This window comes from Ahaetulla prasina, chromosome 5, assembly GCF_028640845.1.
Source record: "Ahaetulla prasina isolate Xishuangbanna chromosome 5, ASM2864084v1, whole genome shotgun sequence".
Classification (NCBI taxonomy): Eukaryota; Metazoa; Chordata; class Lepidosauria; order Squamata; family Colubridae; genus Ahaetulla; species Ahaetulla prasina.
This window is the reverse complement of record NC_080543.1, coordinates 20387570-20413932: the sequence shown is the minus strand read 5'-3', so window position 1 is coordinate 20413932 and position 26363 is coordinate 20387570. Positions and strand designations below refer to the sequence as shown.

General features: G+C 36.4%; 1 protein-coding gene across 2 annotated transcripts in view; it reads right to left on the bottom strand.

The window, feature by feature from the left end:
• The window catches only part of DYNC2H1 (dynein cytoplasmic 2 heavy chain 1), a 159620-nt gene extending 135866 nt beyond the window's left edge, over nt 1-23754 (bottom strand). For both annotated transcript variants that reach the window (XM_058186002.1, XM_058186003.1), the window contains exons 1-22: nt 22902-23754; nt 20325-20495; nt 18305-18440; nt 17825-17943; nt 15852-15996; nt 14080-14312; nt 12526-12660; nt 12325-12438; nt 11258-11369; nt 10748-10872; nt 9345-9520; nt 8564-8759; nt 7245-7340; nt 6473-6613; nt 6283-6381; nt 5034-5173; nt 4646-4874; nt 3554-3681; nt 3093-3208; nt 1652-1779; nt 1172-1321; nt 367-572 (exon numbers count right to left, since the gene is read on the bottom strand). In XM_058186002.1, coding sequence (XP_058041985.1) covers nt 367-572; nt 1172-1321; nt 1652-1779; nt 3093-3208; nt 3554-3681; nt 4646-4874; nt 5034-5173; nt 6283-6381; nt 6473-6613; nt 7245-7340; nt 8564-8759; nt 9345-9520; nt 10748-10872; nt 11258-11369; nt 12325-12438; nt 12526-12660; nt 14080-14312; nt 15852-15996; nt 17825-17943; nt 18305-18440; nt 20325-20495; nt 22902-23102 — 3296 coding nt within the window. In that variant the 5' untranslated portion in view covers nt 23103-23754. The remainder of the gene's footprint in view (nt 1-366; nt 573-1171; nt 1322-1651; nt 1780-3092; nt 3209-3553; nt 3682-4645; nt 4875-5033; nt 5174-6282; nt 6382-6472; nt 6614-7244; nt 7341-8563; nt 8760-9344; nt 9521-10747; nt 10873-11257; nt 11370-12324; nt 12439-12525; nt 12661-14079; nt 14313-15851; nt 15997-17824; nt 17944-18304; nt 18441-20324; nt 20496-22901) is intronic.
• Nucleotides 23755-26363: the final 2609 nt, after the last annotated feature.

The following is a 26363-nucleotide window of genomic DNA, read 5'->3' as shown; positions in this document are numbered from 1 at the left end:
TCAAATTTAAGTTGAAAATTTTGTGGGTTAATAATATGTTTGTAATTTTATAATATTAAGAACTACTAATGAGGTGAATATAATTGTATATTAGTTATATGTTCAAAATTACCCATGTTACAATTTTTATACCTATTTTTTACAGTTGAAAATTATCTTTACTTCAAAATTAAAGTAAAGTATATCCTGCCATGTAACTTTTAGAAAATCGGATGGGAAATTGAAAACTGACAGAACTTTAATTTTGTTGTTTTATTTTTATTTTATTTTATCCTAATAGTTGATAGTTTGTTTTCAAAAATTATATTTACAAAACTATTCCTAATATGCTGATATTTGTTCATACTTATACAAAAATAAGCATACACAAGTTTTTGCTTTGCATCCTCAAGTTCATCAAACTCAATTTTCTTTTCCTTTATGATCTCAGCACTTCTCTGTAGCACATCATGATGTCCTGTTTCAATTACATCATCACTAGGTTTCAACTGGTCCCACCGAGCTTTAAATTTTTCCAGTTCCTGAAGGTAGGTATTAACACGGGTTTTCACATTGCCTTTCATCACTTCGACCTGAAATCCAAAGAGTAAGTAAAACAGGAGCAAAAGGATTATTATTAGTTTATTCTAGGAACAGCTTTGTATTAACAGGATTACTATAAAAAATAATGATTAACATTGTTCTAAGGGTACTGGTACTTTATCAATATGTCTTATTAATTTTTAGTCTCAAATACAGTTTCAAATTAGCAATGTGGTGTTTGATACTTTTCTTAAAAAGAGTGAAAGGAATCCTGAAACTGAAAATACAATCCAGATCTTGCCTTACCGCCTCAAAGTGGAAGACTTACAGATTCAAGCATATCCCAAGATTCTGGAAAACATTACCAATAACAACCATGTATAGGCTTTGGAAGTAATCAAAATATATATGGAAGTGCATGCTGGAATCTCATATTTTTCCATAACACGTTTTATTTATCACATTGTATCCTAGGTTTAAACAGAGAATTTTATAAAACTTCAAAAATTCAGGACAACCCCCTGGAAACCTGGGCATTTTATGTCAAGTTTTGAAGGCAAAATAGCTGTTCTTGGCTCAGACCTGGGGTGTGGGTGTGGAGGTGTGCACATGGGTGTGTGTGGGTGTGTATTGAACGACTCTTAGTTACCTGTTCTTTAATCATCAGCTGATGACTCTCCATCATTAACTCAAATTTATCCCATGTAGCTCTCAAGCTGCCAATTGTTTCAATGCCCCCACCAGCCACAGTTCGGAGAAGCTTGTTTTTACTTTCTGCTTCTTGGAAAAGGAGAAAGACCTAAGAAGAGAGATTTGATATTCGAATAAAGTTCAAATGCATAAATACATTGGTATGGGTCAATAAATAAATTAACGTCATCTTTTATGATTATGCAATATTTGGTAAAGATGAAAACAAATGTGGGTGCGTACATAGCATGTAGGCAACCCTTTAAACGAACGTGCCTTTTCTTGGGATTGTGCAATATTGCAATAATAAAATACATACGGCAATAATGAAACTTTCAAGAACGTCTATGAAGAAATAACAATTTTAGATAATATTCATATTCTAGAAATATTCTGATATCAAATTTGTTCAGTTCTTGATAGTAGAGAAAAATATTACCTCTTCTTTTTTGTCTTTTAAGTTTTTATATTTTAAATTATCTTCCGTTATTTCTTCCACTGACTGGGGCCTTATTACTAAGATATTCATAGCATCATTTAGAAATGAAGAAATATCATGCTGATGACCTACATAAACATCAAGAGAAAACACAATAGAGTCAACAACAACACTCAATAGGTGGGCAAAAATGACAAATCCAGTCCAAAAAATTGGTTGATGTTCTATCAACCATAATAGCCCTATGGACTAATTTGTAACAAGCCGTCCATCAAACATTTAGGATTAAAGCTTCCATTATATCCGACATTCTCTCATGTGCCAGAATTATAGGTGAGTTATACCAATTAGTGTTCATTATTTTCTCATTGGTTGTATAATTGAATGATACTAGACCTCTGGTATATATTATATTGATTGTTTCCGGTTGTCATTTTTTTATTAATTATATTGCATTGCTGGTCTTTATTTCAATTTTCTGTTCCCCAGCAACAGGCATCATTCTAACATAGGTAGCCATATAAATTGCTAAATAGACAAATAAAGCTTCTTTGGGGCAAAAAAATCTTATAGTTAGACATTTTAGACTGAACTGAAATGTGCAGGTCATAAACTTGTATTATCAACCAATCAGGACACAAAACAAGTGAAAAAGCAGAAAAGAATGCTGTTTGTCTTTAACTCTGCCCTTATTCCAAAAGGAAAGGATTTGGCTTATAAGAGAATACACCAGGCATCTCTTAGATGGGGTGGAGGAGGGATCCAAGCATTTTGCAACACCAAAAGGCTTATTTATATATATTTAGTTTCAATTATAGCTTGCGCATTCCTGATTCAGACTAACCTAACCTAAACACAGCAGTAAAGTTAGAAATCATGCTAATCCTCAAAGTTTGGTTTTCCTCCCGTTCATTGTGAATGAAAATGTCAAGGAAGAAAATCCCTAAAAATAGCTGAATAAAATCAACCTTAACTGTTTCCCTCTATTTGCCAGAACGAGGTGAAAATTATTGGAAAAGACTGTTTTTCTTGCTTCCTTGGGCTACAGTGTTCATCTAGGGTTACAACTGCACGAAAAGCTAGCATTCACTAAAAATTAACAACAGTAAAATCTAAGAAAATTTATTTGGTGAATTAAAATTTTAGAATATTTAGTCACATTGAAATTAATAGTAATTCTGGAGCTGAAAATTTAAGAATGGCTTCTTAGATACAAAGCAAGATTAGAAGGTATTCCTGCTATAGTAACAAGTTTTGATATTTTTCTGTTCCTCTCTATTTTATGTGATTTTTTAAAATCTATTGAATATATTTAAATGTTATAAATTCGCAACATTTCAAGTAATTAAAATAATACTCTAGACAAAATAATATTCTTTAAAGAAAAAGCAGGAATAAACGAACGGCTATCTTTTAAATAGTTTTTCTTCTGAACATTTACCTTGTATGGATTTTCTCAAAGACACCACTAGAGCATCATACAACTTCTGGATAAGATCATCGATGACAGACTTCACAGGATTACAGTTCACTATGAGGCAATCGACTTTCACAATGCTTCAAGGATTAGAACAAAATAATTATATTTCATGTTATTATATGACATTTAACATAAACCCCAAATTCTAATAAATGTTATTCAATCAACCACATTAAGCTATCTTGTTTGTTCTTGATAGAAATCTCTTGAGATTTATTGGGTCAGGGAGGAAGGAAATGCTCCTTAGAATCCCTTATAATGGGACAATAGCAGACTCAGTCAAAGCAATTTTGAAGGAAATTAGAAAAGAAACTGATGGAACCCTTTACAACAATTTTTGAAACTCAGGACTAAGCACTTATTAAAAAACAAAAGAGCTATCCCAGAAGACTTATGCTTTTAAGTCATCTACTATGCTGTACCTTGGAAGACGTTCCGCTTCTTTGCCTTTCACTTTTAGGGTTTTGAAATTTTTCTCCCAGTCCTGTTCTTTGGAAAGATGAATTTCCACCAAAGCTTCCACATCGACTTGTCCAATTATCACCCATTCCTTCAACACGCAGGAAGGAATGCATATGTTTATTTAAAAAGTATGCTACTCATTTTAGTGTGTGCCTATATAAACCTTGACCATTTAGGTACATAAGCAGAAAAAGAAAAATGCTTCAAATGCATTTCAGTAAGCTGATTCTTTCCTGCTTTAATCCAATACCTTTGGTTTGAAAGTTTAGCCATGCAGCTGTTCACCACTGCTTATACTATTCACTACTACAGCTACCCCTAACTTACCACTGGTAATTGTGACTGGAAACTCCATCACTAAGCAACAGGGTCCTAAGGTGTGACATCACATGACCACACAAACCTACAATAGCAGGCCTGGCAGTCCCAGTTGCCACTGTTAGGTGAATCCTGCATGATCACAACCTCTCTCAGCCACATGATCACCTGCCAGCTTCCTGATTAATGTTGCTTGTCAGAATACTTCTTTAATATTTGAGTGCAGTCTGTATCTCAAAAAATGCCACAATTAGAACAAGAATTGTTATGAGGGATATATAATAATGGTGCTTCCCAAAAACTACTTCTCAGCATGTGAAGGCATGAATACAGCACTTGTTGGTGAACTGCCTATAATAATTCCTTTAATGAGTTGACAACCGAGGTGCTGGGTTCACACTCCTATGCATTCCAAAACAGCTCTTCGAAATTCACTCTGAAGCATTGCCACCAAGTATTCTGCTGCTACAGGATGCATACATCTGATTACATGGTAAATATTTCATTAGTGATATAGACAATTTGAATTGGGTTATAACTATTCCAAATTCCTGTCTTCCTTTGACATCTTGTGTTGTGTATATCACCAGGTTATGACATAGGAAATGACTGGCCTGTGCCTTATGGAGAGACTGTTGATATGAACAGACAAAGTGATTATACAAGTGAATGCCGAAGAACTTCGAAAACATCTGTCCTAAAAAGTGTTTGCGCAAAAGCAAGTATTTACAAACCTTAAATTGATCTAAAACTTCTCCCAGTCTGCGGAACAAGTCTTCTGCTTTGCTAAATGTGGTCAGAAATCCACTTGCATTTCTTTCAGTCATGACAGAAAAGATGCACTCTTCATCGGTCTCACTTACTCCCTTAAATTGATTAGGGATAGAAATGAATCTCTTCATCTCTCTGTAATACCTTGCTCGTACTTCTTCAAAGGGGGGTTTGAATTGCAATCTTCCTTGTCTGAAAAATATTTTTTAAATGTTATTAATTAACATTTTATAATATTAATAACCATATCAAGAACCCGTGCCTTGGAGTCATCTGGTTACAATTACTCCTTTAAAAGATATAGACGTACATGCATTTTTCATTGTCCTATCAACCTCAAGAACATCTTACTTGTAAGTTAAATCAATGCTTATTTCTGGCAGATTTTCATTGAGTGCTTCCAAGCCCATCTGATACTGATGCTCCAAAGCTTTGTAGAGTTGGTGGTTCCAATGAAGTCTCCATGCTTTCATGTTATTTGAAAGGAAACCCTATAATTTGATGGTATTCAGGTTAAAAAAATTTCAATTAATCATGGTCAAATTTATAGAGAGACTATACAGGAACTTCTCCCAAGAAAACTATTTCGGCAACAGAAAACTGTGTGTCTATGGAATAACTCAAAACATGGCAAACAACTAATTAAACAAAAATTCAGATCAATAATTTCCAACTAAATCAGCTCAATGCAATTTCTTAGAGGAACATAATATATTTGCATGCCTTAAGTAACAGTCAATGTAGACTTTCCCCAATATTGAAATTCTTAGGGGTTATTGTAATGGTATATGGGAGTGACCGTGAGAGACCGGGGGAAGAGTCACAGTCAGGACAATGGTCAGATAAGAGGTTGCTCAGTCCACAGCAAGAATATCTCAGAAGGCACACTCCCTAGTTTGGGGGCCTGTAAAAGCAATGAGGGGGAAGACATATACTTTCAGACTTGCAAGATTCCCTAACTATAATCTATAATAAAGTAGAATTAGTTTATCTGGGTGTGCTTCTTGTTTGGACTACCTGGCAAGACTGACATGCTCCATGAATACCATTCCTTGAAAACTTTGTTCAGGATTATTTGATTTAAATGTAGATGTAAATAAGTTTCAATTTTCACAACAACAAATACTTTGCTTTGAATTACAATGACTGCTTTGATGGGTTTCCAGTAATTATTATATAGTATACAGTGACATCTATTCTACTATAGAACAGTGCTTGACAGGAAAATACAGAAATGTATTGTAGATGGTTAAAAGTTGTTTCCAAGAAATCTCAACAAATTATAGCATATGCTTCTATTTTAGCATTTACTTTGCCGACTATTCTGTCATGAAAAATTAGAAGAAATATCCTCAGTCACACCAGTGAATTATACAGACAGTAGCATTTTCTGCTACGAAGCAAAATATTGATTAGCTTGATGTTCCTAATATTTTAAATATTTTCAGATATTTGACAAACTGATAATTCTGTAATAAGTATTTTGCCACAAATTTTTTGTAAGATTAGACACACACACACACACACACACACACACACACACACACACACACATTTCCATCCTATTTCACTTAAAATTTAAGTAGCAATAAATTCATGCCTGTGATTCAAGGCTGGAGAATCCTCCCCGAAGTTCTTGTAAACCATCTTTCCAACGCTGCTGTTGACGAAGCAGATCAATGTTCATCAGGCCAACAACCTAACAAGAAGAATTACAAGCATGCTGCACTTTATTACTGAAATAAAGAGTAAAAAAAAATAAGGATATAGGCTGAGGTGATGAAACATACCTTTTCTACAAAACCCATATGCCATTTCCTTAACTTTCTATTTTCTGTGGCAAGCCGTTCTGCTGCACTTTGGAGTTTCTTGATATACATGTCTAGTTCTTTAGGATTGTCCCATGTTATTTGTCCTTCTGCTTTTGAGTGCTGCCAAACAAATACTTCAAGTAAGTAAACAATGGAATTCTAATGATGTTCATAAAATGAACAGTTCTCTCTGAGTATGTTTACAGAGCTTGAAATGAAGGAAAAGACAAAAAGTAAAGGGAAGAAACAAGATAAAGTATATATTCAATTGCAAATGAATTGTGATTTTCTTTTTTTTTCTTTTTTTGACAGTTTACAATGTATTTATTCTACTACAGAAGTTTACAATGTATACTAATTCTATACAGGTCAATCTAATTCGATATTGTTATATCCTTCATGGAAATAAAGGTTATAGTAATAAATATTGGAAAAACCCTTTCCCCATTCTATCTCTGTTCCTGTATAGCTCACCAGAATCAACTTAGGTGGTGCTTGATTCCAAAACAACATTAAATGACGAGAGTTCAGCATTTTCAACTGATTTTAGTCCTGCCTCTAGGGCAAAGTCAAAGTCACCCATAGGCAAGCATTTTGGAGAAAAACAGGTATGTATTCATTCAAAACATCAGCTCCCAAGAATCCAGAATCAAATCCCATGCTCAATCAGGAAATATATACAAGCAGAAAACCTTCAAGCTTTCAGAAGACAGAACAGTAATAAAAATGAAAGTAATAAACATGCCATTACTTTAATTATCTGTTCAAATGCTAAAGCCGACTGCAACATCATTGGCTTCTGACTGGGAATCATTTGCTGATCAATACTGTTATAAAAGTGTGCCACCTATTAAAAAAAATATAAATCCACAAGGTTTAAATGCCACATTTATATTTAAAATAATTCATTTTTTTCAATTATTTTTATTCATCACTTAGCTTTCCGTTTAATGTACAGTTTTAAATTTCAACTATAGAAGACTCTACTAAATCTTACTGATTTTCAATTCCAATCACTTTTTGGGACTAGACTGGACTAAACATTTTAAAGGTATTTTTGTCCTCTATAAAGCCATATTAACAATTTCCTCTGAGGTTTGCTTTACACTAAATGGGGGGGAAATCATATTCTGAAAGTAATGATATACAGACATAGTGGAGGGTTATTGGTTTTTTGCCATATATGAAAACATTTGAAACTGTGAATTAAAACTTTGACAAATGAAAAGCAATTTAAACGAATGCTTAACAATTGCATGGTGTTTTACATTTCTTCTAATGCCTTGCTACATGAATTAAACCAATAAAGATACAATGAAGCTCAAAGTTTTAGTGCAAATTTTACTGCAAATTCAAACACAGTCTTTCAATTTAATATCACAATCAGTTAGAATTCTAAATGAATTTTACATTTTTTGGAAATCAGGTAGAATTCACTCTTTAGCAGTGCTCACAAATATAATGAACTACAGCAGGATTAGCACTTATAATAAAAGTGCTTTATTATAAACCATTTATTTATCTATCTACCTATTTCACTTTCTATCTAATATATATATATATATATATATATATATATATATATATATATATATATATATTTTCTGAGGTTTTCGCAGGTGTTTGTATGTAGGTCTTTGGTTATTCGGATTGTCTCCCGCGTAAAATTGGAAGTGTCTTGGCGACGTTTCGACGAAATCCCATTCGTCATCTTCAGGCTAGGTGTTTACTTTTCTCCTAGAAGCACAAAGCTGTAAACACCTAGCCTGAAGATGACGAATGGGATTTCGTCGAAACGTCGCCAAGACACTTCCAATTTTACGCGGGAAACAACCCAAATAACCAAAGACCTACATATATATATATATATATATACAATATATATATTTGTTTTCTGAGGTTTTCACGGGTGTTTGTATGTAGGTCTTTGGTTGTTCGGGTTTTCTCCCGTGTAAATATATATATATATATATAGTCTGTTATACAGCCTCCCATCTCACGCATGCTTACCTTAAAATTATATCTAAGAATCAATCCAAGATTTTCATTACATTTAAGAAGTTATTATACCTGTTTGAGAATCACGGCTTGTTTGCAAAACTTTTCAGCAGTGTTTGAAGCCTGTTGTATTTTGACAGGAATGACAAACCCAAGTGCAGAAAGCTGACGTACTTCTCTAAGGAGAGTTACCAAGCGATCTGAATAATGTATTTTTAAGGCTCCATCGGAATGATTAAGTTCCATGACAGGACTATTGGCCTGTATACTAAAATAAAATTGCAATATTAGTCATTATACTAGAAAATATTTATTCCATACGGTATTTACGGTCCTCTATGTTCTTGAGACTAGCTATTGATTTGCCTAAGTAGGTTTTAAACAGGGTTATGCAAAACATCAGATGCTGTAAACTGCCTTGAGTCTATGGAGTAGAAAGTATAAAATCAACTAATATAATTAATATAATATAATATAATATAATATAATATAATATAATATAATATAATATAATATAATATAATATAATATAATATAATATAATATAATATAATATATTTAATTTAATTTCTCTTTTGGACTGTACCAGTCTGATTATTTTATGTGTGAACCCGCAGTTTTGCAGAACTTAATCCTCTGAATCAGAAGCAGTTTGGGGTGTTTTTACATGATTTGGCCCATTTCACATTGAACTTCATGTTCAGAACCCCAAATCTTTCCAGGACCGGCTACTGGAAACCTGCTGGACCATCATCTGATGTGTTGGAGTTCCTCAAAATAGTTCACCCCTGGACTTTTTTATGTGTACCTAATTTTAAGATTGTTCTTACAAAGTCAAATATTTTATACTTACCTAAGACCAGACTTTGGGTTTGAGAGACCTGTTTGAATATCCCTGGACCAATCATCAAATTGTTCTTGTTCATACATTTTTAACTGTTCTAGAAGGTCATCTGCAGTTTGTCGGAAATTTTGAAATCCAGATAGGTCTGAAAGAAGGGCCTCTGCAATCTTAATGGCATCATCGACCTTATATTTTGAAATAATTGAAAAGTTTAATTGCATTTGGCATGTTTTATGCTACTAAAGCTAACACATAAAATATACAAGAGGTTTAAAATCACAGCATTTTACACTACGGAGATTATACAACCACAGGATGGGTTGCTTAACGAAGTTCAAACAATTCAGTTACAGTAGCAGCTAAATATTATTGCATAATTGTAATCGATAGGAACCCAGGAGTTGTCCATGCATAGCACACAGACCAGGATTTAGATATCAAATATAATTTTTGTCTAATGTTAACTCATTCAGTTTTCCTGCATTCTATAATCATTAGATGCAGAGTGGTCCATAGGAATCTATGATAATCTTCTCTATTATATTATATTATACCTATATCTATATACCTATTTTCAAAGGGCAAAATGTAATTTGGAAGATATATACTACAGTCATTACTGTAAAAATCTTAAAGCAAGCATGTCTTTCCCAAAGTTGCACAGTAGCTGTGAAGACAATATGCAAGCTCATTCCTCCAAGCACACATTAAGCCTTTTAGATTTATTTGATAGCAACTGAAGGCTTCCTGCTTCTAATTAGCAGCATCTTATTGGCAATAGTCTAGGAAATTGGCATGCAACTAATTCCAGCAGAAATAGAATACAGGGTCTGAATCAGTGGTGCTATTCAGCCGGATCTATCCGGTTTGGGAAAACCGGTAGCGGCAGCTGCAGAAGGCTCCACCCACCTGCCTGGGCATTATCATGTCCCATTTTTAATGCTCTGCACATGCGCAGAATGTTCTGCGCATGTGCGGAGGTGTCGCATGTGAGCAAATTGAGTGCACGCACATGCGCTCCCATTTGCAAACCAGTAACGAAGATAAGTGAATACCACCTCTGGTCTGAATACAGGGCTTCAAGAAGATTCAATAAAACAATATTACTAATAAGGCACAGAAAACTGTTGAACTGCCTCACTTGGTCACAGAAGCATCAGAAGAACACATATAGAAGCAGCTGATGATGATAAAAAGGTTTCCACTGAATCAGAACTAATCTTCACATTTCACTACATAGCTTTTATAGTGTTTATTTAAAGATCATATTGGGGGTCAGATGTATATCAGTTTCAAGACAATCTTTAAAAGTAGTTTGAAAGGTTATCCCTATGTAACATATGTGTCTAAAATACATCACATTATATAATAATCTTAATATATAAGATCAAATGATAGGTTTAAATTGATACCTTCAATTCTAGCTGGCGCACCCAGACAATATTATTCACAACCTCAGAGAGATTTTTCCCCGCAAGCGGCCCTGATGCATCGCCTGGAGTGCCATGGCAACGTGACTCAAAATCTGTCTGATAATCTGCATAACAGCATTAAGGAGAATATTAGTGAGTTCTGCAAATTGCACTAAATACTGAAATTTGCTTCCTAATAAGTAGCCTAAGTCCTATAGTACAAGTATTACAATTCTTTATTGGGCAAGTTTATTTTGTTTCAATAAAGAAAATAAGCATGATTTAAAAAACAGAATTTTAAGCAAGAATTTGCACCACTCTGTAATCAGGTTCATCTATCCAAACTGAGTGTGATGACTCACCAAACTAAACATATGACAAGTTATAATAGTTTTTATAGTAAATTACGTACAAGATATATACCTCAAGTATCAAATAATTGCATATTTTTTTTAAAAAAAAGATGATGGAAGCGCTCATATTTTTTCATATATACATGCATTTGTATACCTTTAACTGCACCTTGAAGTTTTGCCAGCAAAGTTTCTCTTTCTAAAAGCAATTCTTTGCTAATGCTTGGACGTCGTACTAATTCCTTGTATTTCTGAAAAGCCTGAAGAAGCTAAAATTATAAAACATGTACAAGTACATAAAATGAAACAGATTACTATGGATTATGTTTATAAAATTAATCTTCAAGTACTCCTTAATGACCTTAATTGGGACCGAAATTTCCATCACTAAGTGATCCTTGTTCAAAAGATCACACAACTGCACTGCTTAATGACAACAGTTCCTAACAACAAAACTGATACAAGTGATGATTACAATCAGGGTTTGAAATAATGAAAATTAAAACATAGTAACAAAGGGTACACATGTGTTTGTCTTATATTTTTGTTGATGTTGCCCTCATATCTTGCCACAAAAATTATTTTGTTCCAAAAAACACAGCAAAACCTGAAGCTGGATAGATAGGCCTGAAAATAATGTCAGAATATCTGCACATGATTCAGAGTTTTCTATATTTTCTATATTTCTATCATGTATTGCATTAAAAAGAACTATTCTGAACAAATGCATTGAAAACGGTGATAATTCTGAAATTTTTTCACGCCTAGCAACAGTAGTCTGGGCTGCATCAAGAGTGCTAGATGATTATTCTTCCTTCCTTCCTTCCTTCCTTCCTTCCTTCCTTCCTTCCTTCCTTCCTTTTCTTTCTCTTTCTTTCTTTCCCTTCCTTCCTTCCTTTTTCTTTTTTTCTTTCTTTCTTTCTTTCTCTTTCTTTCTTTCTTTCTCTTCCTTTTTTCCTTTCTCCCACCCTCTGATGCCATCCATTACCCACATGTCAAAAAAAAGAAAAAAGTACTGAACAAAAACTCCCAGTTTTGAATAAGGCACAGTGAAGAAGCATAAGGCATGTGGGTTAATCATTTTAAGACATAGCTCAACCTCCCTTCCACCAGCAAAATGAAACTTAAAACTATTTAATATACAAGTTTGATGTACAAAATGTTTTTAATAAGCAAGCCTTTCAGCATCAGGTTTTATGGTCAATAGTAATTTTTTTAAAATACCTGTTGTGGACTATCCTGGATTTCTGAAATAAAGCTTTTTAACTTGCTTGCTATTTTTTGTTCTGCTGGAGCAATAATTCTTTCATATTGACGTACTGCTGCTTTCCATAAAGGCTAGAAGAGGAGAATATATTTTTTATTCTGGTGGACTGAGATAAACTTCATCTAAGTGATGTTTAACTTATGTATAAAATATTTTACCTCAGTATAGGGATTGTAATGCACAGGATTCAATCCAGCAAAAGGTTCAAACACTTGGGCAAGATGCAATGCTTGCTGCTCACCAGTTGGCAAAAAATATGTAAGTTTCTCATGAAGTGATCGAATACTTAATACCTAAAATGAAAGGAATATAATAACTTGACCCATAATTTTTCAGTTAACTATAACAAAAGCTAGAAATCCTCTAAATAGCAAACTGTGCTAAAATTATACCTAAATGCTTTTGGCAAATGAAGCATAGAATAGAATATAGAATTAATTATGAATGGGATGTTACATTTCTGTATTATATCACATAATATTACTCCATTGAAAATAACTAAGGTAAAGGTAAAGGTTCCCCTCGCACATACGTGCTAGTCGTTGCCGACTCTAGGGGGCGGTGCTCATCTCCGTTTCAAAGCCGAAGAGCCAGCGCTGTCCGAAGATGTCTCCGTGGTCATGTGGCCAGCATGACTCAACGCCAGAGGCACACGGAACACTGTTACCTTCCCACCAAAGGTGGTCCCTATTTTTTCTACTTGCATTTCTACGTGCTTTCAAAACTGCTAGTTGGCAGAAGCTGGGACAAGCAATGGGGACTCACTGAAAAAAACTGCATACTGTATATTAATATACCATTGAGGAAGGTGGGAACACTGGAATTTAATGCATTTGAACTACATATTAAGATATTGTAAAAACAGGTCTTCCAAATTCATATTACATTCATAATTATGTTTCTACTAACACCAGTAAGATTTCTGCTAAACAGATTCCTGGGCAAAACGTAGATGCTGTCGATTCTCATTGTCAAAAATCTTCCTCTTAAATTACCTTGGATTATTTTTTCAGAGATACTATACAGAGATTGCAGATTTCTGATTTGTAAAAGAGGAGATACTTTACTATAGACATTTCTTAAATGTTTGACTCTAACCAAAATTATTTCATTCATCTGCAAATAAGTGAAGCTGCCTTATACTGTCAAACTATTTATGCATTTCATCTCATATTGTTCTTTTATCCATAGCTTCAGAATTCATTCTATCAGAAATGGACAACCTTTTTTCCTAAGTAACATGATTGTAGGCCTGAAATAAATACTGTGTTTCTTTTTCTCTGATATTTATTTTTCCTTCCTCTTAATTCTGACACACATACATATTTCTTTTAAAAAATCTCAAACTGCGCAGTGGGAAATACAATATATTTTTTACTGAAAATCACCCTATCCAAAGTTTGGGGAGAAACAGCAATTTTGGGAATTTATAAACTGGGAAAGGAAATTTAAAAACATATCAGCATCACGTCCCCAGCTTGTTTTGAACACATACAAGAAAATCAGTTGAAGAGCTCTATCATTTCATCTACTTTTCTTTATAGCTATTATCAGAGAGCCTTTAACTAAAGATCCAAGAACCTGAATTTTATAGCTCTGTATCTAAAAAGCAAGTACTACAGTCTCTTGCATTAGAAAACATCATATTCAAAAGCCTCCAGATAGTACTTTTCCTTAGACCTCATATCCCTAAAACAAACCAAAACAGATACCTCTTCAAGACGTTTGCCAAGTTTTCCTAGTGTTTCAGGGACATATTTCTCTCCTCGCCATATATGTGGGGTATAACGCTGCCATAATTGTCCTGTAAGATGGTCACAAGCTGCAACCCACTGTTCACAAATAATGATGCCAGCCTTCAGATTCTCTTTTACAGTGTGAAACGAATCCTCCCATAGATTTAAAGTACCCAACTTCTTCTGAACAAATCTTCCAAGAGAGCCAGCTAAAAATCATACAAGCAAATGAAGAAAATTAACTGCATTTTCAATTATTTGTATTTTGTTTGGCAAAGCGCAGTTTTTCATGACTACATTTGCATCAAAACATGTCTCCTAATATGCCCATTATACCAAAGTAATCACTACAAACCAAATCGCAAGGCATTTGTGTGTATAATGCAATTATTGGCACCTATATCTAAATAAAAAATTAGATTACTTAACTACAAAAAAAATTAAACCACCTTTGCACGGGCTCAGAAAAAGGAAAGCTTTAGTTTCTTTTAATGTTTTGATAAATCAAACTTCAGGTATAATCATAATGATTTGTTTCCAAAAGGCCGGATCTAAATGAGGAAATTTCTCAATGGTGATGTGATTTGTTAGAATTGGAAGTACCATGGCTAAAGGACAGGGTCAGGGACAAACCACAAACAATTTTTTCAAACAAATGAATATGCCTATATGAGTCTGCATAGCAACTTGTTTCTGTAATTTTTATGAATACTCAGCCAAAATAGGGATTCATAATAGAAATAGGGGTTGTTTGGGAGAGATCTACAACAGTACAAGCAGAACTATTCTATAATACTGTACAACAATGTTGTACCTTGATGAAGGTATCTTTTCTTTTATGTACACTGAGAGCATATGCACCAAGACAAATTCCTTGTGTGTCCAATCACACTTGGCCAATAAAATTCTATTCTATTCTATTCTAATCAGATCAGGTAGCGGAGATAGGCATTAAGTAAGAAAGCCACAAGATTGCTGTTAAATCCAGACACAAGACAAATCACAGTATGAACCAGCCTTTGGGCCATTTGGTGATAAGAAACTGATAGAGTCTACAAACACCTTTAAAGAAAATCCATCATTGATTTGGACTCCTAAGTGTCTTTCTATCAAGGAGCCCCACAGCTGCCAGCCTTAAAAACAGGTGAAGATGGGTAAAGATATATCTCAAGCTAGTCCATGTTCACTTTGAGATGGGACTCAAAAATGGACAACCATACTATGCCATTCAGAAGAAAGGCAGAAGAATTGATTCAGAGTTTTCAGCATATGTGTGATAAATAACGTAGGGAAGGAAAAAAGGGAAGGACCCAAAGGAAGTGCTTGTAAAGCTAATGAAAAGCCTTGCCACTTGCACTCAGGAATACCTCTGATGAAGAAAAAAGTTAGGAAACCAAACCCTTATTTCTAACAGAAAAGGTTTGTGACACAAATAAAATCCTGGAATGTGGTATCATTTGCATCAAGAGAAATCAGGCAGCACACTAATATTTGATGGCTCAAAATATCAAATGCCAAAAAAACAATCTAGTGTCCTCAATGTTCAAAAAAGAGATGCTTCATCTTGGCTGACAGAAATTGTTAAGATTGTATGGAAGCTAAACAATAATAAAAATTCAAATTATTCCATGTGACTTTCTCTTGTCAGGCAGTCATCACACTTAAGCACTATGAAAGCAATCAGGAAGTACATACAAAAAAGACAAGTTATCCAACTGTTCAGGAAGGCTTTTTGTCCAGAAATTTACCTATGACATCCAAAAGGTTCTTCATGCGTGACTGTGGAAAAGGCTCATGATCGGATTGCCTCCAGACATCATCAACAATGTCCCGTGTGGTCTCCACTAAATCCACAACCTCAAATAAAGATAAGCTGTCCAAATTGTAATAATCCTAGAAGCGGGATACATAATTAAAAACATAATTTCCAGCAAATATATTAGGGCTGCATTGATTCGGAAACATTTCTATGAAAATGTTATTATAGTATGTACTATCTGCCATCCATTTCTCCAAATACTCCGCATGACTTCCCTCAACACCCTATAGTCCTTCCCAGTTCATTCTCATCTGCCTCAGTGTTTCAAACTAACTTATGACAAACCTGCTCATTCACCTCAACCTAACTACAAGGAGCAAAAGAGCAGTTGCTTCCTTGGCCTCTATCTGTCAGCTGCACTTACTTCCTTGGCCCATTCCTGTCAAGTGCAAACAATTCCAAAATAAATAAGGATGCTGGGTGAAAAGTGTGTTATGACACTGGGGGCAAAAAAGAGTCTGTGCCCTCTTTTGATAAAGAACGGGACAACTGGGGGTGAGGGATGAGGAGGAAATTTCTTAATGAAATTAACAAAATAATGCTGAGTGCCCAAATCTGAGCTCTGCCTGCTCATTTTCAATCTCGGCTATGCCATAAAAAGGTTAATGAGACCTTTATGCCACAGCGGTCATGCACATTTGATTTATGCTGATCTCAGAAAGTACACATTATTGTTAATCTAACTGCAAGTTAAGTATGGCAAATGCCACTATCATTTATCAATATTCTAATAAGGACAAAAATCAAATGTTCAGATAGCAGAAAACCTCCTGATTTCTATGAAGAGTTAAAAGCATTATTGAAATATTTCTTCAAATGTCATTATCTATAATACGAAAAATGTTGATTTCCTATAGAAATTCATGAAGATATGTTTTCAAGCAAAGGTTACAATAGAAACCAATACTTGTATACGAAGGAAGGTTCATCTGTACACAACTCAGTTCTATTATAACTGATAGTATGAATCCAGCACACATCTAAAACTATAGACTGCTTTGTGATTTACAGTGTGCATAAAAACAGAAGCAATGCATCAGTAAATAGTTCTGGTATCATAATTTAGCTCTCCCTGATACAAAAGTCCTTCAGATCTCTGCACGTCAACTTCTAGAATTCTTCAGGCAGTAAGACGGTGGTAAAATATTCTGAGAGGCTGTCCATGTATGTGGAAAGTTGTGAATTAAACATTCAGCTTTGTTGATAAATGTTATTTATTTATTTGATTATTTATTTAATTTTTTATTTGGTGATTGTTTGTTTAATAAACTTTGTTTGAGCAACCTTTGGGCCCCTAGAATGGCCCATATTCCACTTCTGCTCCAAAACTACACTGGCTACCACCCTGCTTCCAGGTGCAATTCAATATGCTGGTTATGATCTTTAAATCCCTTTATGGCATAAGTCCAGCCCCCTTGATGAAATATCATATCCTGCTAAAACAAGCCTGCCCCACTCATGCTGGCAGAGGGTCTACTGTAGATTCCGTCAGTCAAAAAACTCCAATTATTGGGATCCAGAAGAAGAGCCTTCTCTTCCATAGTAGCCACTCTCCTAGATGAGATCTGCTGCACCCTCCTATCCTGATGTAAGAGTTTGAAGACCAGGCTCTGCCAGTTGACTGGGAACCCAATGGGGGATTACCAGACTCGAGGTGGCTACTAGATTGATAGCAACCCCACCGCCTCACTCCCTGCTTCCCTACCCACCCATCTTTTATTCTCATATCACATTTATCAATGTTTTCTTTTTCATTGCTTACCCTACTGTTCCATTACTTTGCTACTGTTATGTTTACACTTCTTTTCATTTCTTCATTTTTATTGTTTTAAGCCACCTAGAGTAGCCCTATAGCAAGATAGCAAATAAATTTAACAAATAAATAAAACAAATGTTACACACATATGAAATGGCTTCAAACAGCTCTTTAAAATGAGAAGCTCTGTCCTTGCTACATGATTTACTTCCATGTTGAGCACGCTCTGTCCAGAATTGAAATTCATCATTTGGGCAAAGTACAGCTGTAAAAAAAACCAATATTCAGTTGGTTGCATAGCAATCAAGTAGAAGATCTTTAAAAGCCACAGCATATATTTTAGTAATTTACTCCACATAAATGAGCATTAGTATCTATTTTAAGACACAATCACTGCATCTCAAATATATTATGCCATATTACAGAAACACTAGTATATCTACGATTCTGCATATCATAATTCTAATGTTCTTATCTGAAATATTACTGAAATAAATGTTTTATTATTGTCCTGGGTCACAACAATTATACACTTTCTATGCCTACTCACTGGACTGTAATGACAGAGTATTTCTCACTATATCCAGTTTAAATTTTGCAGTTTATAAATATTAAGCATTATATACCTTGAACATCATCTTCCCGATACTTTGCTCCTGTATAAGCAGTATCTGTTTTCCTTAGAACAGAACCTAAGCCAGCTTCTAACTCCCGCAAAAGATTTTGCAGTTTGGGATCAAAATCTTTACTCCATTTTTCATCCTAAAATAAAGATTTTAGATTATGTAACTTTTCTATCAAAACTGCATCTCTTCATTATTTTATTTTTATTTTTATTTATTTTTCAGATTTATATACCGCCCTATCTCCCTAGGGACTCAGGGCAATTCACAGGCAATCAAAAAACAAACATATAAATACAATTTAAAATCAGACATAAAAAACTTATTCAATAGCCAGATTAGTAAAAAACAATATAAATACTAAAAACCCCATTAAAACCAATAAATTTAAAAACTAACCCAGCCCCGCGCAAATAAATAGGTGTGTTTTGAGCTCGCGACGAAAGGTTCGGAGGTCCGGAAGTTGACGAAGTCCTGGAGGGAGTTCGTTCCAGAGGGTGGGAGCCCCCACAGAGAAGGCCCTTCCCCTGGGTGTCGCCAGACGGCACTGCCTAGCCGACGGCACCCTGAGGAGTCCCTCTCTGTGAGAGCGGACGGGTCGGTGAGAGGTACTCGGTAGCAGCAGGCGGTCCCGTAAGTAACCCGGCCCTATGCCATGGAGCGCTTTAAAGATTGTCACCAAAACCTTGAAGCGCACCCGGAAGGCCACAGGTAGCCAGTGCAGTCTGCGCAGGATAGGTGTCACACGGGAGCCACGAGGGGCTCCCTCTATCACCCGCGCAGCCGCATTCTGGACTAACTGGAGCCTCCGGATGCCCCTCAAGGGGAGCCCCATGTAGAGAGCATTGCAGTAATCCAGACGAGACGTCACGAGTGCGTGAGTGACTGTGCATAAGGCATCCCGGTCTAGAAAGGGGCGCAACTGGCGCACCAGGCGAACCTGGTGGAAAGCTCTCCTGGAGACGGCCGTCAGGTGATCTTCAAAAGACAGCCGTTCATCCAGGAGGACACCCAAGTTGTGCACCCTCTCCATCGGGGCCAATGACTCGCCCCCAACAGTCAGCCGTGGACTCAGCTGACTGTACCGGGATGCCGGCATCCACAGCCACTCTGTCTTGGAGGGATTGAGCCTGAGCCTGTTTCTCCCCATCCAGACCCGTACGGCTTCCAAACACCGGGACAGCACTTCGATAGCTTCATTGGGGTGGTCCGGTGTGGAAAAGTACAGCTGGGTGTCATCAGCGTACAGCTGGTACCTCACACCGAAACCACTGATGATCTCACCCAGCGGCTTCATATAGATGTTGAACAGAAGGGGTGAGAGAATCGACCCCTGCGGCACCCCACACATGAGGCGCCTCGGAGCCGACCTCTGCCCTCCTGTCAACACCGTCTGCGACCGGTCGGAGAGATAGGAGGAGAACCACCGATAAACGGTGCCTCCCACTCCCAATCCCTCCAACCGGCGCAGCAGGATACCATGGTCGATGGTATCGAAAGCCGCTGAGAGGTCTAATAGGACCAGGGCAGAGGAACAACCCCTGTCCCTGGCCCTCCAGAGATCATCCACCAATGCGACCAAAGCCGTCTCAGTGCTGTAACCGGACCGGAAACCGGACTGGAACGGGTCTAGATAGACAGTTTCATCCAGGTGAAGGGAAAACTGATATGCTGATATATTATTATAACATACAATTTTCTCTATTTAATTCTGCATACATTATCTCATTCTTTGGTTGTTTTCTCAGCGCTGAAACATAGTTGACATGATTCTTAACAGTGAATTAATTTACATTAATTATAAGGAATATAACTATAACATACTAAGTTTGTAGTAATTAACTGTTAAATAATTTTGAATGGTAATGACAAGAGAGAGCTACTTTCTATAAATTAAAACTAGCATAGTGTCAAAGCAATGAAATAAATTCTATAATAAAAGAACTATAAGAAAATAGTACATTTTCAATATATGAGAAAAATCCTGTGATTTCTTGAAATAACCTGGATTCTGCATACTCACTTTCAGTAATACCGGTGCAAATACCTGTCGCACTGCTTGATAAAGCATATTAACTGGAGAATCTAACATAGATGATACAAGAATATTGGTATGAAGATTATCTTCTGTAATAACATCTGGTCGCAGTTTGAAGAATACTAGTGTTTTGTCTTCTGAATTGCTAGCTTCAACCTGCATAAGTGTGAAACACAGAAATTAATTAACTATTAAGCAGAAAACTAAGTCAGCACTGTGACAATATTTGTAAATTGCTAAAATTATAGGGCACACTCTACAGATATTAAACTTTCCTATCTCAGAGATAAAAAACAGAAAGAAAAATTGGGCTACATTTTGTAGCATGATATATGATATTGCAGTATCATATACAAAGTAAAGCAAATATGGAAAACAGGAATTACTTTAAAAAATACTATAGTAGAATGTAACTTTTTATCTAAACCAAGAAGATACAGAAATATGTATTTTGGCAAAATAAATGGTGCAACATATAGAGAAAGAAATATATGTGTTCCCTCCTTCTCTTTAATGAAAGGTTTATAATATTACACCTAAAAATCATACTAAATAAGAAATAAATGACCTAGCTTAAAAGGATTACAGACAGCATTAAATGTTCTCTGGGTTGATACCTTAAGAATATAGTTATAAAGCTGCCTTACAAACATCAGTCTTACAATTGTTCTAAATGAAGACATGGCTGGTTCTAGTTTACCAATCTGCATGAACCCAACCTCTGTGGTTTATTCAACAGTACAATGTATAAACTACCTTATTGAATCAGAGCATCAGTCTACCTAGAACATTATAAACACTACCTGAAAGCAACTCTTCAGGATTAGGAATTTTTCCTATTTTACAATACAGTATTTCAATTGTATCTTAGGTTACCTGCATCAAAAGTATGACTCATATTACAGACTAATAAATATTATGATGCACTCACTTGTTATATTAATAGGATATTTTGATATAGGTATACATATATCTGCTATAAAACCTGAAGGCACAGCATTAATCTACACAATACAGACAGTCCTCAATTTATAACAGTTCATTTAGTGACCATTCAAAGTTACAACGGCACTGAAAAAAGTGACTTATGATTGTTTTTCACACTTACCACCATTGTCGCATTCTGTGGTCACATGATCAAAATTTGGACACTTGCAACAGGCATGTGTTTATGATAGTTGCAGTGTCCAGGGGTCATATAATCATTTTTTGCACCCATCTGACAAGCAAAGTCAATGGGGAAGCCAGATTCACTTAACAACCATGTTACTAGTTTAATAATTGCAGTGATTCACTTAACAACTGCAGCAAGATAGATAGTAAAATGGGGCAAAATCTCACTTAATATATTATCACTTAACAAAAATTTTGATCTCCATTGCGATCATAAGTGGAGGACTAGCTGTACTTCCTCCATATTCACGTGTGTGTATGTGTGTACATACATGCATACATACATAGACACACTCCTTCCTCCATATTTGTTTGTTTTTAAACATTTAAGTCTTGGCTGACTCTTGGTGACTTTATAGGCAAGTGCTCTCCATGCTACCCTGTCAAACTCAGCTTCTTTCAATAGTTGGGTGTTCAACTTTGTATCAGATTTGATGTTATCAAGCCAATGTTTTCTTTGTCTTCTTCCACTAGCCATTCCTAGTATCAATGACTTTTTCAATGAATCTGCACGCCAGACACAGGCAAAGTAAATCAGTCTTATGATTTTAGCTTCTAGTGATGTGTCTGGATCAGTGGTGGGTTGTTACCAGTTCGCCCTAGATCGGGCGAACTAGTAGCAGCGGTGGCGGGAGGCTCCGCCCACCCATCTGGATGCTTCTGCACATGCGCAGAAGCGTCGCACGCGCACACCCACGAGCGAACCGGTAGCGACAGGATTTGAAACCCACTACTGGTCTGGATGTATACGATTTAACACCTCTCTGTTAATTACTTTGGCCATCCATGGTATATGCAGTAAGTTACACCAGCACCACAGTTCAAAGGCATCAATTGTTCTTCGATCAGCCATTTTTAGCGTCCAACTCTCACACCCATACATCTTTATAGGAAAGACTATTGCTCTAACTAGCCTGCTTTCTGTTTTTATATCAATATATCTGCTGAAAGATAGAGATAGAGATGATATAGAACGGAAGAGAAGAGAAGAGAAGAGAAGAGAAGAGAAGAGAAGAGAAGAGAAGAGAAGAGAAGAGAAGAGAAGAGAAGAGAACATAATTTTTTATTGGCCAAGTGTGATTGGATATACAAGAAATTTGTGTTGATGCGTATCCTCTCAGTGTTCATAAAAGAAAAGAAAAGAAAAGATAGAGATAGATACTAGATCCTATTGATTATACAAATATATAGATATGTTTGTATGTGTGTATGTGTGTGTATGTGTATGTATGTATGTATGTATACGAAAACAAAGATAGATAGATAGATAGATAGATAGATAGATAGATAGATAGATAGATAGATAGATAGATATCTCACACTAATATATTAATAAATAAAAGGTGGAATAAATATCTGATAATATAATTAAGAAGAACGCCACAGTACCTTATTTGAGACCACAATCTGGTCTTCCGAGTGCTGCACACAGAGAAGAAATTCGTTGCCATCATCCAAAAAGTTGGCCAGTTCGGGACTGGCAGAGAGGGGTGTCAGGCTCCCATACGACGACAGCCCGAAGTAGTTGCCAGCAGTGGTCGAAATGAAAATCTTCCTCTTGTCGCCATCGCCGTCCCCATCGAGAGGCATGTCAGTCGCAACTCCGGAGCTCCGCCTAGGTCCGGAGACAAGTCCTGGAAAGGCTGCGGAGCCGAGCGCCGCTTTTTAACCAAGGCGTCCGCCGTTCTCCCCGTTCCCAGAAGAAACAGAAAACTTTAAGAACATTTGTTTTAGGGAAGAAAGTGAAGAGAAAACAGAATGGCCAAGATCAAGAGGAGGACCCAGATGAAGGGGTAACGCGAAGGAAACGGAAGGACGCTCGTTTCCTATAAAAAACAATAATAATAATTTTATATATAAGGGTCTCCTTTGTTTGAAGAGCTGCTATTCTATACCGGCGGCAACGACGCACCGGGCCGCCGCGAAAGGTAAGGAAGAAAGAAACGCCTGTTTGATTTCTCAGAGATACCCGGCGGGCGGCGTTGCTAGGCCCGGTTACCAGGGCAACCAAAATGGCCGACGCCGCCTAATGCTAAGACGCGTTCCTTAAGGGTGTATCAAGCGATCCGCATCCACTTCCCCACAAGCCTGGAATACAGTTAAATCCAAATCGGCGTGATAGGTAATCGCTAGGCGCGTAACTCGTGCTTGGCTTTGAGTTGGATGCTGCGCCGAGCGGCATCCAACGTGCAAGATTGCCTAGGTTGGCCCCTACAGGTGTGTTGCGTTGCGTTCAAGTACCGTCATTCCCGCTGAAGAAAAGCATTGTTGGGTGGGGGTGATGAGAGAGGGGCGTGCATAAGTGCACAAAAGTGCCTACTGTTCCTGTCCTATTGTTTCCTTTCAATATATGTTCTTGTATATAATGTTGTGACAAAAATAAAAATAAAAAATAAAATAATAGAGACGTTGTCTGGAGCAGAGGCCTCCAACCTTGGCAACTTAAAGACTTGTGGACTTCAACTCCCAGAATTTTCTGGCTGAGGAATTCTGGGAGTTGAAGTCCACAAGTCTTCAAGTTGCCAAAGTTGGAGACCCCTGGTCTGGAGGACAACAGTCTGGAAAGAGTTGCTGTACTGCATGGAAGATCTGCTGAGTCTACAGATAGCTGACCATCTCAGCAGCCGCCAACTACTGGTGAAGGACTCTGGGTGCTGCATTTCAGGAAATATATGGAATATAAACTTGGGTAGAAATCTGTTATCACAAATGAACTTCCAGTTTGCTTCCATTTCCTCCTTCACTAATATTGACTTATTATAAATAAGTCATGTTAGACTTTCAAGGAATGGATAATATGCTCGGCTCACTAATCTCATAAAAGCTAAAGTTCTCTGAAATTAGTTGTAAGCTTCACTGAACCAAGACTTGACTGAAAATACAGTTCTATTTTGTTGTATTCCTTCATTAGAGGATAAAACCACAACAAAAAACCATTTATCCTGATCTGAAGACAGCAAATAACACTCCACAAAACCCCACAACACCTTAATTCATTTCTGAGAGCGCATGTGGATTAATTATTTCAGCTACCAATCTTTCTGAGGGCAGCTCCAGGCGGTACACATAAAGTTCTCAGATCTAATCTTCACAACAATTCTGTGAAGTAAATAGAGCTGAAAGTTGATGCTTATCCCTAAATCATTATACAATCTATTTTCATATGGTGTACAAAACTTAGGTCTCACTGGTTGTGGCCCTGCACACCAGACATCATGCTTCTATTTAATGCTTGTACAATGCTTCCTTTTGTCATCAAGGAAAAGACTGATATTTTCTTTTAACTATCTTTTAAACTGAATCCAAATAATTAACTATTCTTTTCTCACTGCTGAGACGGACAGATGCCTGCCCAAACATGATGCTGCTTAGAATCATAAATCTTCAAATATAATACTCCAGGAGTGGTATCATGAGAACGCCCTTTAATTCATCTGGAGGATAACAAATTGGGGAGAGTTATTATATATACCACTCTAAATGATACAGCATAATATAATACAAATCCCTTTGTCGTTCTCCATTCATATTACTCTAATTGCCTTACCATAAAGAATGATACTCTCCTTTACTGGAAAAACTGATAAAAGCATGCCTTGATTTTTTGTTCAGCATTGTTCAGGCTTTCAAAGACTGATGTCAGCCTTTCAAGGTATGCCAAGTCAGGAAAGACTACACTACACAGGATTCTAAGAACGCTACATACTTTATTGTTGTAGGATAAAGTAACAAATACTGAAAAGCTGCCACATTTTTATCTGCACTTTTAATACTGTGCTAAACAAAATTTTGTTTTCTCAAGGTTGCTTCAATCTCAACTGTGTATAATCTTTTCTGCAAGAATATCAACAGTTCTTCCATATCTTTCCCAATGACCACTTTAAATTCCTTTACACTTATTGTAAAATATAACATTTATTTATTTTACCTCCAAGTCATTTTGACTCCTGGCAACTAAATAAAGTCCCTGCAGTTTTCTAGGCAATACTTTCAGAAATGATTTTACCCTTGCCCTCTTTCTAGGGGTGAGTGAAAATGACTTGCTTACAATAAATTAAGCATTTACTAAAATTCTGGGCACGTAACTCTGGATGGCATACCAATCAAAAGACATGTTTGTATGGCTGTATGCCATATTAAAAGCAACAATACTACCAATGAGATTCAGCTTCATCACCATCATGACCCCAACTATTGGAAAGTTTGACCCCAACTATTGAAACTATAACTTAAGAATTTTTGCAAGCTCAGCAAACTATGGTTTAATTAGAAATAAACCACACAAGCTCACCATGGCTGGGCAGGAGATGAAAGCCCAACCAGTAGCTGGGAATACAAGTAGTCCTCAACGTAAGACCACAAATGAGCCCAAAACATATGTTACTGAGTTTTGCCCCAATTTATGACTTCCTTGCCACATTTGTTAAGTGAATCACAGCCAATTAGTAACACGGTAGTTAAGTAATCTGGTTTCCCCATTGACTTTGCTTCTCAGAAGAGTCGGGGACACTTGCAGCCCTCATAAATGTGAGTCAGTTGTCAAGCATCCGAATTGCAAGTCACGTGACCATGGGGATGCTGCACTGGTTGGAAGAGTGAAAAATGGTCCTAAAGTCCTTTTTTTTTTCAATGCCCCTGTAACTTTGAAGAGTCATTAATGGAACTGTTGTTAAGTCGAGGACTAATGTGACTTCTGAAAAGGCATGTGCTGAATTAGGCAGATGATGCCTGATCATGCACGTCTGGGGAAAGCCCTGATTAATAGGCTCGCAAGCCGCCCTAGGGAGAAATTGACGCCCTCCTCCGGCTCCCTCTCGATGACGTCACAACCTCTTTCTAGTGACGCGCGAG